The sequence below is a fragment of the Buteo buteo genome, chromosome 25 (assembly GCF_964188355.1).
Source record: "Buteo buteo chromosome 25, bButBut1.hap1.1, whole genome shotgun sequence".
NCBI lineage: Eukaryota > Metazoa > Chordata > Aves > Accipitriformes > Accipitridae > Buteo > Buteo buteo.
In genome coordinates, this window is record NC_134195.1 from 3,067,224 (window position 1) to 3,081,553 (window position 14,330).

Consider the following 14,330-nt stretch of genomic DNA (forward strand, 5'->3'; position numbering starts at 1 on the left):
TACGGATATAAATGCAACATCAACATTTCAACATGCAGAAAACACATAGAGGATCTCTGTAAGCAAATCTATACATAAGCAAAAAACACACCTCAAAACCACATAAGGAATGTACAGTCTATCTTAAAAGCTAGCAATGCATGTTTATCATGATCAGATTTCCATCACTTTCCTTAGCAGAGACTTCAGCTGTGACAAGCTCCAGTGTCAGGCACCACATACCAGCACTGCTACAATGTGAAAGTAAAAACTGCAACTCACCCAAGTATTTCGGGTAAAAATATTCCTGTAGGAGGAAAAAAAAAAAAGCAAAGATTTATTGAATAATAGTTGCTTCTACTGTCATAATATTTAAGAGCTGCTGTTAGTTTGGTGGTCTTGCCTGGCAGTTGTTTAACAAGGTCCAAACACCAACATCCTAATTTCTTTTTATTCAGAGCCAGCAGCAGCAGCACAGTATCATACATGCATTTTGTCTTTTGAAAAGGGAAGAAACATTAGCTCCAGTCTCAAGGTATTTTCTGACGACAGCTGACTTGGTAAGTGGCAGTGGCTGAGCGCGAAGCCACGTAGCTGCTATCCGAGTGGTAAAGGTGCTGATGATGGCATGAGGTAGGGGAAGGAAGAGGAATCCAGAGACAAAACCCCAGAGGGAAAGTACAGGATGATTTAGTCACCCAGCACCTCCTTGGAGGCACTCTGCTGATGCAGAACATGGGCAGCACCCTAACACCACAGCCACTAAAATAAAAGGGTACCTTTTTGCTGGTACAATGAGCACCCTACAACTCTAAGAGCACCCATTGCCATACTACTCACTCCATCACATCGTGGAGACAGTCAGCTCAAAGAAAGGAATAATGAAAATGTGCAAGCGAGGGGAAAATTGACATCCATTAATCTAAAACCAGACTGCAAAAGGCATTCCCGCTCCTCTCGTGGTACACGGCCATGCGTTACTGTTCTCTACCTTGTGTCAACAAAGTGTAGCCATACAGCGAGAGCAGCAGTTTGCTGATGGGATGTGGATCTAACCTTGCATGTTTGAAAAATATTTAGCCTTGTGAGCTTGCCAGTTGCACGATTTGTTTGCACCAACACAAAGAAACAGCAGGAAAATGCAGCTGTGCTGCATGGAAGGGTGGGAGATTGGCCTAAGCTGATCATTAAACCACATCCTTAAAAAAAATACAAAAACGCATGGCCAGGAAAAAGCATTTCTTTCCAACTTCATTTCATACTGGATTTCATAATCTATAAGTCACTAGTTCAAGTGCTGTTAAAATTGTAATTGGGGCATGCAATGTGGGAAAACTTGTGGATGTATTTTTTTTGTTAAAATAAACCATTTCTCAGCTAATTATGAAAGCATACGCATAGTATAATTCTCTCTCATACAACATGATCAGTTTTCGTATAACACTATCTGCAGTGAGATTGGGACAGTAAATATCCTGTATTCTACAAGATTAATTTGGTCTATACAATGTGCAAGATAAGAAACTATTTTATCTTCCCTTCCTATTACAGATGTTTGGTTAAGCTCATGCATATGTACAGGCATGTACATACAACAGAGACAGGCACACACCGTGATTCAATTTGACCTGGACTGTCTAATGCAATCAATTACATTGCTGTCATTCATCAGAAAAAAAACCAATCACTTCTGGCAAATATTACCCAGTTACTGAAATGCCATGTAAATATTCAACCTAAATCATGAGAGCATCAATAAAGAAGTAGAAGAATTAGCTTACACTTATGCTAATTTTCAATTCTGACATGAGGGTAATAGACTTGGCATCTTTGGGGACTGAGCTTTGTAATATCTCTTTGGGTTAACAAACTCAGTGAGGAGCCGAGGAGCGTACAACTCACTATGGTCCCCTCTCCCTCTTTTTTTTTTTTTTTTTTGGTTTAGTTTTGGAAAAGACAAGTCAAAATAAAATCTAAGCAGTCTAAGTATTCAGATGAGTTCCCAGATGTGCTATAACCACAAACTGAACTTCAGCCAGCACTCGAGGAGAAAAAGATAGCGGTATGTGATGAAATATTCCAAATATTTTTTTCATTATTTCCCCTTTATTCAATATACGTCACAAGAATGTGCAGATGTGTTCAACCACCAACAGGATAATCCAGACACTGGCAAGAACAATGTTTTCTGCACTCACAGGACAAGAAATAGGAGCTTTCATATTCATTTTCACCAGCCTAATTGCTCAAAGTCAGTGATGGCAAAGGCATAAAACTTCATTTTCTCCTTGACCTCTGATGAATGAGTTGAGTGCTAGAAAAGTTGTATAGAGTTTACATTTGAATGAAAGATTAAGGTAACTAGTTATTTGCATTGCACAGATAACCTTCCAAATGCAAACTGACTGTACATGGATTCAATGCCAGTTGAACAGCAGAAGAGTGAAACTCCAAGACACTGTACTACCACAAGCTTCATTTCACAAGGTGCATAACAGAGATAAGTGATTTAAGCAGGAGGCTATTAATAGAAAATTAACCCTTCTTTCCCCATCTTCCTCATTTGCTTATGTTATACAAAACTACTTGCTAATCAGTAGCACCTCTCCAGGTCTACAGGACCTGCTGATAATACCATTCTAAAATAAAGCATCATGATTGCAGGTTCTAACGTTACTCATTCTTGTATAATTAACTTTTCATTTTTCTCCATAATCAATTTTCCTTACAACAGGCTTCTGGAAATACAATGGCAACGTATTTCCATTCAGCCAAATGATTAATCAAGAATGAAGGAGGAATGATTATCCACCCTGAGAAAAGAAACTTGCTTAAACTGAAAGTAGCAGTCCCTTTTCAAAAAACACTGATGAGAAGTTTTTCCAGTAAAAAATTCAAGTTGTGCCTAACCTGCACAGAAAGACAGCCAGACATGCATTACGTCTTGTGTGAGCGCTCAACTCTACAATGCCTTTTCAGTCTTCTGTGCTGTACTAAGTCTTAATGACCCAGAGATTTCAGGGAAGATGAAAACCTTATACAGGGTCAGGTCCCTGTTAAAAGTCTGAGTCTCATCTTCCCTCCACCAGAAGTCTTCAATTGTATTTTCAGGATCCAACAAAAATGCCAAGAGAAACACTTTGAGGCTTGCTAAGAAGGAGTTAGCAAAGATTCTCTGTTACTCCTTTGCTGATTTCTCAACTAGTCTCCTTCAATTTCAGGCTCACCAAACATCTCAGCATCCAGAACGCCACCCAGTATTCACAGGATCAAAACACAGGAGGTTGTTTAACTGTGACCACAGAACTACTGTTAAATTTTCAGCTTGGACTCCAGTAAAAGAAGTCAACATTTAAATGTTGTCAGCCCTTCCCCTTTGGATTTGCTTTCCTAATTACTGCTGAAAATAGAAGCAGGAGCAATGGGCTTTTTAAATACAAAACTATAAACAAATACACGGTGGACATAAACATCCTCTGGATAGGCTGCTATACAGACACTGACCTCACCAAGCTCTCTAACCAATCTGTCCAGTAGTAAGGTCCCAGTGCATGCAAGACAAAGACAATACCTTGGCAGAAGCACCAACCTCCACAAGAGACCCAACCTTCACAAATGTAGCTCCCACAATTCCAACCTCTGTGCCTGCTGCTACCAAAAAAACCTTAATGTATTGCCACCCCTCCTCTCTGTGACCCATCACACCTTCTGTCTGATTCCCACGTATCAACCAGTAGGACTCGGATGCCAGAAGCTTCAATAGTCAAGGGCCTGGCACCGAGACACCCACAGCCTGCGGACCGGCACGTAGTACGAGTTACACACCACACGCCATGTGCCAGCAGAACAGCTCAGCAGAGACCTCGGGTTAAAAGGGAGAAACAGGAGAGTCTGGGAAGTGCCTCCCATCTACACGTCTCCACCCTTTCAGAGAAGTGGAAAGGGCAGCATGAGGCCAGTCCCTCCAGGCAGGTCCTGGCTTGCTTATTTCAGCTCAGTTCAAGACCTTTCCCTTGCTGTCCAGGAGACAGAGCTGTGCTTTAACAGAAACGATTTAAGCTCTACAGCCCCCGCTCCTTTCACACGAACACATGGACATGCTAGAAGCAAGTCTTTTGATGCACTCAACACAATTACTGGTTTCCACAACAGTAGTGCAAGACCTAAGAGTACATGCCTTTATTTCAGGGTAGAGTGACACCAAACACTTTTTCATGGGGTTAAGAAGTTTCTCTCCCACCTACATCCAGAGCTTATTCCTACCTTCTAACACAGCCACTACAACACTTAGTGTGGACATCTAAAACAAGAAGAAAGCATGAGTTTAAAAGTGCCCTCCAAAAAAACAACCCAAAAAACCACACTCCCCAAACTCCAGGTTGTTCATTTTTTCTATTTGCTTTTTCTTCTTAAGGGTTGCAGTGAAAGTTAAGAACAGTTTCTGTGGAGCCACCCCCAATACCCTGCATTGGAACAACTGAGGAGAACAGCAACATGAAGGTAAGAACTCATCGGAGGGCTGTGGAGTCGAAGGGGCAGAAGTCCCTGCCAAAGGAAACCTACAATGTGACTGGGGTCGCCATTTATTTTCAGCTCTATGGCCAAACTCTCCCTTAGTGGTAAAATCCAGAAGTTAGTGAAATTATGTGGGGTATGCATTAGTCCCGCTGCATTTTTAGAGAAGATGGAAGAACACCAAATCAGAACAGGCGTTAACATGAGTCACTGTATAAAAATAGCCCTTCTGAAAACATAACAATGACCCTGTCTACACCAGGAAAATGTTCTCACTGTTGCTTGAAGTAATTGGCAACACTGGAAACCTCAGCCAAAAGGGCCTGCCAACTGCTTCTGTTAGTTTTTCTTGAGTATTAGGTCAGGTAAGCCTGATCAGCACTGAGTCTAAATAAAAATCATGTTTGAGCTGTAGCGGCAGCAGATAAAAGATGTAGTCTGCAGAAAGACTGTTCATGGTCCTGGGCAACTGGCTCTTGGTGGCCCTGCTTGAGGTGGGGGCTTGGACCAGATGACCTCCAGAGGTGCCTGCCAACCTCAACCAGTCTGTGATTCTGTGACTGCAGCACTGCTAACGCCGGAGGATCTCACAGACATGTCGTAGCAATGGTAATTTCTAAAAAGCACTTCCTTAGTTACCTAGTTACCTCTTAGAGAGCAGTGACAACTCCCACGTTATGCCTTTTTCTCATTTCCATATAATGACTCTCCCTTTTCCTCTTTCCTTCAGGACTGAATGTTTGTCTTGGGCATGGCCTGACCTCCCCATTTATAAATGTACTGCATATTTCCACACTGCAGGCCTGCACTATCCTTGCAAAGAAATAGCTGCTACCAACCATAATTGGCTATAACTTAGTTTTTGACAGTTGTTTAAGTGTTATGACCTGAGCATGCAAATCTCATTAATGCTCAAGAGTTCTCTGCATTTTTTAAAACTCAGCCCTAGGCTTTTGATGCATAGAAAAAATCATGCTGAATGATTAGGCCTCCCTGCCGTATGGTGTAATTAAACAGTCCTGCAATTCAGAATTTTAAATATGTAGAACCTATAGTTATAGAGGTTATGCTCAAATCAATGCCATGTTGCTTGCACAGGCTTTCCTTCTCATTGTGAGGAACCCTACACTCAGGTTAGTTTGCTTCGTATTTTGCTTTGGGGGGATCTGCATTCTCCATGCAAGGAGCAAAGAGTACTTCTCTCCACAATTTGGCAAATGAGGCTTTAGAGAAGCAAGCAGGTCACATTGCAGTCCAAAAGCAGCCTCCAAGCCTCATCACCTACCACCAAAGTTACAGCCACTCAGGGTAGCTTTTAGATTTTGTGTCCGTTTGCAAAGTATCCACTTCACAATGTCCAGCTATTCTGGTGCACACAAACCGTGACTGTCCCTTCCACCAAGTTGCTGATCTTTCCAAACTAGAAGCATTCAAGACCACCCTCTCCAGCATCACCCATTTCATAGAGACTAGGCATCTCTGCAGAATCCCGAAGGCTGGAAACAAAAAACATCTATTGTCATAGCTTCCCTTGCCCTCTTCTGAGAGGCAGGACTATTTCCCAACAGCTTACTGAGGTGCCACTTCAGCAAAAGATGTTGCTCTGCAATGAGGAAAAACCCAGCAATGATTAGAATGCACAATTACAGGGAAAAAAAGTAATGAAAGAAAAGAAGGAAAAAAAAAAATGTTCCTGCATGTCACAGGCAAGCAAAACACATATGTTTGTGAAGATGTGGGGGCACAGAGAGGTGATTTCTATACGTGGCTGAGGCAGGGTTTGATCAGACAGTAACGGTGTGAAATGGATGTAACTGGTGCCAAGGACCAAATATTCCAGCAAAAATAATTTGTAGAGTGATTCCAATGAGTTCGTTGCACGTGCTTTTAAGTTACTCTTAATGCAATCCAGTCACGAACGCCTTGAGGTTTCCACCACTGCTTCAGGATTGAAAGGCTGCTTTCGTTCCAGCTGCATTAAAGTGCAATTTGAAAAGGGGATCTTGATTTGATAACAGACCTTCACTCAATGTTGCTTGTTTGAATCCTTACTTGTTGCAAAAGTTACAATATTTGTAGGTGTGGTTAAACTATCACTCACTTAGAAACTTCAGTCAAATTAAGCAAACTGGGATCTGACAAAACACCTAGCATAAGTAAAAGGCTGCCTCCCTTCAACATCCTATATTGTGTCATGACTCTGCAATTATTTAAGCCGTATTTAAAATAGAACAGATTACATATTCCATCCAACATGATTTAAATGTTTGTGATCTCTTTTATAGGCTCTGTAACATTTTATCCACTGAAGTGAAAAAATACTGTATTTTTCCCCTTCCTATAATCTAATGATATTGTTTCTTAGGATTTTGCTTACCTGCAGAGGTTGCAACTCACAGTAACAGCGTTCAGCCACTTTAAGGCATCGCTGGATTTGGCCTCAGAGGGGACAGGCAAGCGAGGAATAGGGAAGTGACATCTGAGACAACACTAGGCTCTTGTGACAGAATCTGACCTCATACTTCCCTGTTCATTATTTTAACAACTAAGTAGATTTTGCTTTTCTGTTCCTGTCCTAAACGTTTTCTGGAATTGAACTAGGACTCCCTGTTCCAGGAGTCGGCCAAATGTGGTAGCTCTCCAGATGCACACGATCTCGCATGGTGCAAGCAAGACCTGTTCTCCTTTTACCTCTTCATTTATGCACCCTTCTGTCCTGGCAGCTGTGAAGACTGAAGACAACACCAACACTTGTCCCCCTCCCTGGGTATCCTCCTTACTTTCCACCTTTGCTCTTCCTCTGTGTCCCACTGCCAATGCTCAAAGGAACAGGAAGAAAACCCAAAACAATAAATACGGAAACTTCCCCACAGACATGTGCATGTGCGGAGAGCCTCTAGAACAGCCAGTCATAACAAAACAGTGATGCAGGTAGAGATACAGAAGGGAGACCTGCTGAAAAACTTCAATCAGATTCTCCAAGGCTTGGTTGTTCAGTCACTTTGACAGCACAAGCCGTGATGACCCTTTCTGCTTCTCCCCTGGCACCTGGCCTTCCCATCCTAAACCCACGCTGTCCTTTCCACCATGTTGGTGCAACCCTTTGTGAAGCTGTGTGGTGAACTGGACCAGGCAACTGATCCAGCTGCAAAATGATAATTTTTCTCTCCAGACTACTTTTCTTTAGATCGGTTACTTAAATCGGTCCATGCAGTTGCACAAATTGCTGTGCAGGAAGGGTGAACAGAATAGGCAAGGGGGTTACTTACTCCAAGTAGATCAGCTGAGCTCCCAAATGTGAAACCAAAGCCTAAAAAACAATGTGAGTGGAGGAGAAGTAAACCTCCCTGCTATGTTCCTTCTCAGTTTCTTCTAAATCTCTGACGGTGGTTCCATCCTTGTTCTTCATACTTATCAGAAAGTAATTGCTTGTAATTCATTAAGTTCACTTAGAGCATACATGAACCACAACTGCCAATTGATACAGATTCAGTGTTTCTCTTACCTGATTCTTATACAGCTGCACTAACAAACTGTATTAATTCCCAGTAGGCTGCTCCTCTTTTTTTTTAACTGTTTTCTTCATTTTTTAATTGGGTTTTTCCCCTCTCACATATTTATTTAACCCTATTGTATTCCTCTGAAAAACTGACTTACCCGAACTTTATCTGCTTTTTCCATTACCTTCCTTCTTGACCCAAACCTGTATAATCCCCCTGCTTCAATTTACCATTCTTAGCATCTTTTTCCATCCTATCTTCAAAGAGCCCCTCAGCGTAATATTAGCCACTTTTGTCTTCTCTTGTTCCTTCCCTCCTGCTGCACAGGAGGTTTAGCATGTAGTACTTTTGTGATGCAGTGTTTCAGTATTTCCAGGTCTATTCTGAACTTCTGGGCTAAACTCACACGAGTGGAAACAGATGACGATCTGGTAGGCATGAGTCCAGCAGAGTTGATGGAGCTGTGTCTGCTTCCACCAACAGCAAACTTTGTTCATCCGTCTCTTTTTATAACTTTTGATAAAGCAGCATTTAGCTAATAAACGTACGACCTGCCTTCTAAGGCAGGCACGAGTGTTTTGGTCACCCTCCTGCTACTGAAGTCCACCACCACAAACAAATGCTGTGTCTGTACCGCCAAGTAGACAGATGTACCCTGCTCCACAGTCCCAATCTGTTTGCCTTCCAGATCAGTTAGATTCACTGGATTTTGGTATGATGCTGTCCCATCCTGCGCTTCCTTTATAAGAAACTACAGGGAGAAGGAAGAAAGGGAAGGGAGAACACCTGGTGGACACCCAGATCCCATCCCAGCTTTCTGCTGGGATGCCACTGTGGCATAAAGCTGGACGCTCAGACTTCTGTACTTCCTTCTTCTCTCCTTCAATCCATTCCTGGCCAAAAGTCTAAATCTCCCCCTATTTTCTTTCTCAAAAATCTATTAAGCAGGTACCACTGTGCCTGGGAATCCATTCTTCATTATACTGAGTCCAAGCAGGTTAAACCATCAGCACAGAGTTTTCCGGTAACTCTTTCCCTCTCTCAGATGAATTCTGCACCAAGAAGAAGATATGTAGAAATTTACACCAGCTATAAATCTAGCCCTTCCTCCACAATCTGCCAAAATGCCATAACAAATCAGTATATTGAGAAGAATTTTCACAGCGAATAAAACCAGGTCTTTGCCTGAATCCAGAAAGGAATATTCTATACAGGGATGATGACATCTGTATTTAACGATGATATCAGTATTTTGTATGTCTAGACTACACAACATTCACTAAGTTACTCAAAGAAATTTTACACTGCTTAACTCTCCCACTAACCCCTCTCCTCCCCCTACATGCCTTCATACTTTTCTGATTAGTATTTACAAATGTGTATCTACCTTGCTATTCTTAGAAATAAGACCTAAATATTGTCTGCCAAGCACCCCTCCTAAAAGATCAGAGTGAAGCTTGGATGACTCTAGTCTGTGCATGCAGCTCATCTGTGTTGTGTCATGTAATGGAACAAATAAAGAAATAAAACCAATGAGTCAGTAACACTATGAAAACCAACCAAACTGACCGTTATCACACCCTATACATTGCTTCATCTGCATTTCAGTTTCTCGATAAACCCAGCCTCGCAGAAAGAATGCTGACGTTGCTGGATGTTTTGTTAGGATCAGTAATTTTCAAGACATGACAGCAAAAATCCCCCAAAAGCCTGGTCTGGTCTCACTGCTGCCCTTGCCGTGAGTGGGAGACTGGACTAGATGAGTGGACTAGAGACCTCTTCAGCCCAAGTTACCCTGTGATTCTCTAGCAGCGTTTTGTTATCTGACAAACCATCAATTTTAACAGCAGTTTGGATGCAAGTCCCGCAAAAAGCAGAAGAACTCTTCGTGTGCCTGCCTGTGAACGGGATGTTCATTCTGCACACATATGAAAAGCGGCTGGCTTTCCAAGGTACTCTATTGAGGGACAAATCCATAAACAGTGAACACAGGTGGCCAGGCTGACCTACGTCAGTGCTTCTGGTGGGCCTAACACCTTTCAAAGTATTCAGCACGGCAATGTCGACGGTGACCTGCAGGAAGAGCAGTAATTCTTCAACAGTAACAAGAGCAAGAAAGATGCGCAGTGATGGATGATGTACTGATAAACTGTGGTACCAAACAGTTAAGTGGCTGCATTCAAACACCTCCCCTATGCTCAGCCTTTCAAAACAAAGAAACTTCTCACACAAGGACACTTTCTTGCTGTATTTATTCTTTGGTGAAATCCAAAGTTTCCAAGAACACCAGCAACTACACTCCCTTCTGCCCTTTGTTTTACATGCTTGGATGGCCACATTTTGAGAATAGGTCAACCAAATTCCAGAGCAGTTTTATCAGTCAGTTAACAAGCTGTAATACCTTGACTGCATACCAAGGTCAAATATTTCTGCAGTACTGCTTTTTATAAGGCCTCATCAACATTTTAAATAAGATAACATTCTTATCTCTACATCCAAGATGTTTTGCAACTTCATCCCATCTATCACACCTAGCATATCTTTTTAATAGATCACATTTAGAAACAGTCCTCATACCTCCCACGAACATGTTTTCCATCCTTATTTTTTCCCACCATATTATCTTTTCATTTTTCTGTTTGGTACCTCTAGCATAAATGAAATTATAAAACAGGAACCATCCCAGAATTCTGCAGTAATATCCAAGGATGTTATAATCAGCTTCATGAAAAAGATAGGCTGCAAGACTCATTAACCCAGGCTCACACTTGTTTTTACCATGTATAGTCATACAAATGGCACAGACTGAGTTTTGTTCTGCCTCCTAAAAAAAACCCAAAAAACCCAACAGTCTAAAAATGTTTCAATTGATCTTCCTTCCTTCAGTCTGGGCGAGCTGATATTTATATTTTCCGTAACATAAAAGACAAAAGCTGCACTGGCCTGCAAATGAATGGGTATTTAGCCCCGCCTAATACACTATTCTTAGCAGTTGATCTAAGTAATCACACACGTGGCAACACCCGCATTCAGGTTTCAGAGAATGTGTATCTTCTGCTGACTGCCTGCAGATGTTGCTTTGGAAAGCTGATCCCTGAAACAATGGAAGGCATGGAAAAAGGGTGCTCTGATACAGGTACACAACATTTCATTTCTGTTTACTGGTCTGTCTAGTAAATGGGTATCTTTCCGTAAAATGTTATTCTTGGCTAGATGTTATAATTGTCTGGATCAAGCTCTGGTTTTACCTGGGAAGCATCACGCAAGCTATGCTACAACCTTGCTTCATCTTACCTGAACTACTGCAGCTGATGAATCAGTTAATGCAATTTCCTATCACATCTTTAAGTCATAGTTCTTGAAATTAGGCCTTGGAATTCTCTTCACGCAACCACAGGAGAGCTAAGAATGGCAAGGTTTGTAAGGAAGACTCATACATTTCATTAGATCATCTGATGGGGGAGACAGGGAAGAGAGACAACGCTTCTGTGATCACATCACAAGCCTTTCCTGAGGTCGAACAGAGAAGCAGCAAGCTATTAACTAATCTCAAACTAACCTTCAGCTGTCAAGGCTGAAAGACCACTGCTCCCATGGGACAGTAAACAGCCAATCCCTACATTCGTGCTCATCTGGCGCTTTAAAGCATAAAACCTGGGAGATGCAATAGCACAGATCAGCAGTGCACTGATGCGTTCCTCACTGCTTGCCTACCGCGAGGGTAGCCACAAGGCTCAGCACAGGACAAGAAGTGCTGCAGCCGTTTCTTTCTGCTACAACCTAAGTAGTTAATCCCTGTGACCAGGTTCAGCAGGCAGAGACAAAAATTTCAGCCTTCCTCAGGAATCATCAGCTGTCAACAGCAATCTGTACATTTCCCTGGTCAATAAAAAGTCCTCACTTTACCAGCATAGATCAGCTGCAGCCTGACAATAGGCTGAAGCATGACTGCAGTTACTGTAATTCCTCAAACTGCTAGGCATTGTTCATCAACAGTTTTCATCTTCCCTGAGTCAAGTCTGTCTCAGCTACCTTCCTTCTTTTGTCAGTCACCAGGACAGGACATACAACGCAGCATCGGTGAAATGACAGCATGATAACTTCCTAGTGTTTAAGAAACACTTCCATTACCTCAGGTGCGTATTAATACTCTGTCCATCAAATCCACAAACGCTGCCAGAAGAGTAGTCACCTATGCCTTACAAAGCACTGAAGGCTTCCAACGGGTAGAGTAATAACAGCCCGCATACATGACCTCTGCCACTGTGCATTAGAAAACTGCTACTGAACAGCAGCTGCTGCCTTCATGTCACATACTGATTGCAAAATGGATAGGAAGGGCCATAAATCCCCCTGACGGTGGCACACTTGCTTCCAGTCAAATTGAAGCAAAGTAACAGCAAGGAGTAGGACACACTGCACGTAACAAGCAAGTTCACAGCTCTTGGGAAGTTCGTGTTTCAGAAAAGGTAGGATCTTATGTCACTGCAGACCTAAAAGTATTATAAAATACAGCACTTTGGTGTAAAGTGCATGTAAAATAAGCAAGGGGGCACAGACACTAGAAGCTCATCTAGCCTTAGTGGTATTTCTCCAGAGGCTTCCAGAGCTAGAGAGAGACCTAGCTGCAGTAACAAAGGAAATGCACCCAAAAAAATCAAAATCATTTGCAATGACAGAAAGATTGCATTGTCCTGCAAAACATGCCTAAATGGCATGACTGGATCTTAGAGAATTTATATTACATATTAAAAGATTTTAAACCAAAATGATATCATTATTTTCATTACAGTAGGAAAACTGTATATTTTTTCCAATACACAAAATAAGTACCAAATACCGTTAAAAACCCCTGACACATTTACACAGCCTACCACCCCCTAAACTGATCTATTGATGCATCGCCTTTGGCTACCTTCTTGGCCAGAAGCCAGTTAGCAAAACTGGTGACCTCAGATCACCTTTTATCCAGAATGCTACAAAATCACATTTGGGATATTTTTTCCTGCATTTGCTGCTATATGGTGAATATCTATACTGAGCTTAAAGTTATGTTATTCAATGTGAATATGGAAATAGTTGTGCCAGCCACTCTCACCACATTACAGTTATCCACATTCTGTATTAGCTCAGTTTTACAGGACAGAAGCAAACACTGCTGCATGCAGATGTGACTGCACGTACACGTAAGAGGTGCACCATTAAACACTGCCTGGGCAAGTGCTCCGTATTAAGCTCTAAATTAAAGATTGTCAAAAAGAAAAGCCAGCATCACAACATTTTTTGCCGTACTTACTACTGCCTTGTGACAACGAGCTACTGCACTCTATATCCAGCGCTGAGCCTGCTAATGAAGCACACATGTCAAGACTTGTCTGACCGAAGCATAAAACATCTCCTGAGTCCCTCCCTTGCCTGTGGTGTGTGTGTGTGTGTCTCTGTGCACTCTCTCTCTCTCTCCTATCTTCTCCCTAGAGCACCATACCATTAACAGGAACACGCTGTGCAATATCAAGCTTCAGTTTGAACACCAAGAAGAATCTACTTCCCACTGCTAAATCAATGCCAGATAATCTCAGCAATGAGAGAAGCCTATCCAAAACAGCGTGGAGAGGAAGTGTAAAGTAACTGGAAGAGTAAGCCAAGCTTAGTAAAGCAACACAACTGCATCCACACGCTGTCCAAAGTGCAGAGAAGACTGAAGTGAAAGTCAGCCTTGAGAAGACTGGGAAAGCCAGCTCCACGTGCGGTGTGCAGGCTGTAACTGCGTGAATCCACGCTTAGTGTTGGGAGTGCAGCAGTACCACGTTCCCGCACACGTGCTCTCCTGCTGTTGTAGTGTCAGGTCCCGAACCTACTGATTCAAAAATGCTGACCAAGCTGAATATGGCCTAAAAAAGGATTAAAGTGTGTTTACGACATACTTCTTCTGAGAAACCCCTATTCTGACGTGCACCACATCATCAAGGGGATTTTAAATACAGCTGGGATGGGAGAGTGAAGGAAAGAGCGATGGTAAGGCGTCCAGACAGAGAGGCCCATAGCGTTAGGTCGCACTTATCTGACTTTATGGATTTACACCGCAGGGGCACAGGGCCCTTCTGCTCTCCAGAGACAGCGGTCATGGCAGCAGGCACCAGGCTGGGATGCTCACCCAGCCCACCCTCACCCAGGCACTTCTAACTGGACAGGACGGACAGAGCCCTTGAGCAGGCCGAGAGCTAGTTACGCCCTGTGGCTTCCAGTCATTCCCCCCATGATTCTGGTCCCTCCTCCTCCTCCTCAAGGGCTTCCCCAGCTGCGCAGGCAGCCCCAGATGGCGGGAAGGAGGGCGGG

General features: G+C 42.7%; 1 protein-coding gene across 1 annotated transcript in view; it reads right to left on the reverse strand.

Moving 5' to 3' along the window:
• The window catches only part of GAS6 (growth arrest specific 6), a 41,130-nt gene that overhangs the window by 25,842 nt on the left and 958 nt on the right, over positions 1–14,330 (reverse strand). The window contains exon 3 of the mRNA XM_075057361.1: positions 262–286. Coding sequence (XP_074913462.1) covers positions 262–286 — 25 coding nt within the window. The remainder of the gene's footprint in view (positions 1–261; positions 287–14,330) is intronic.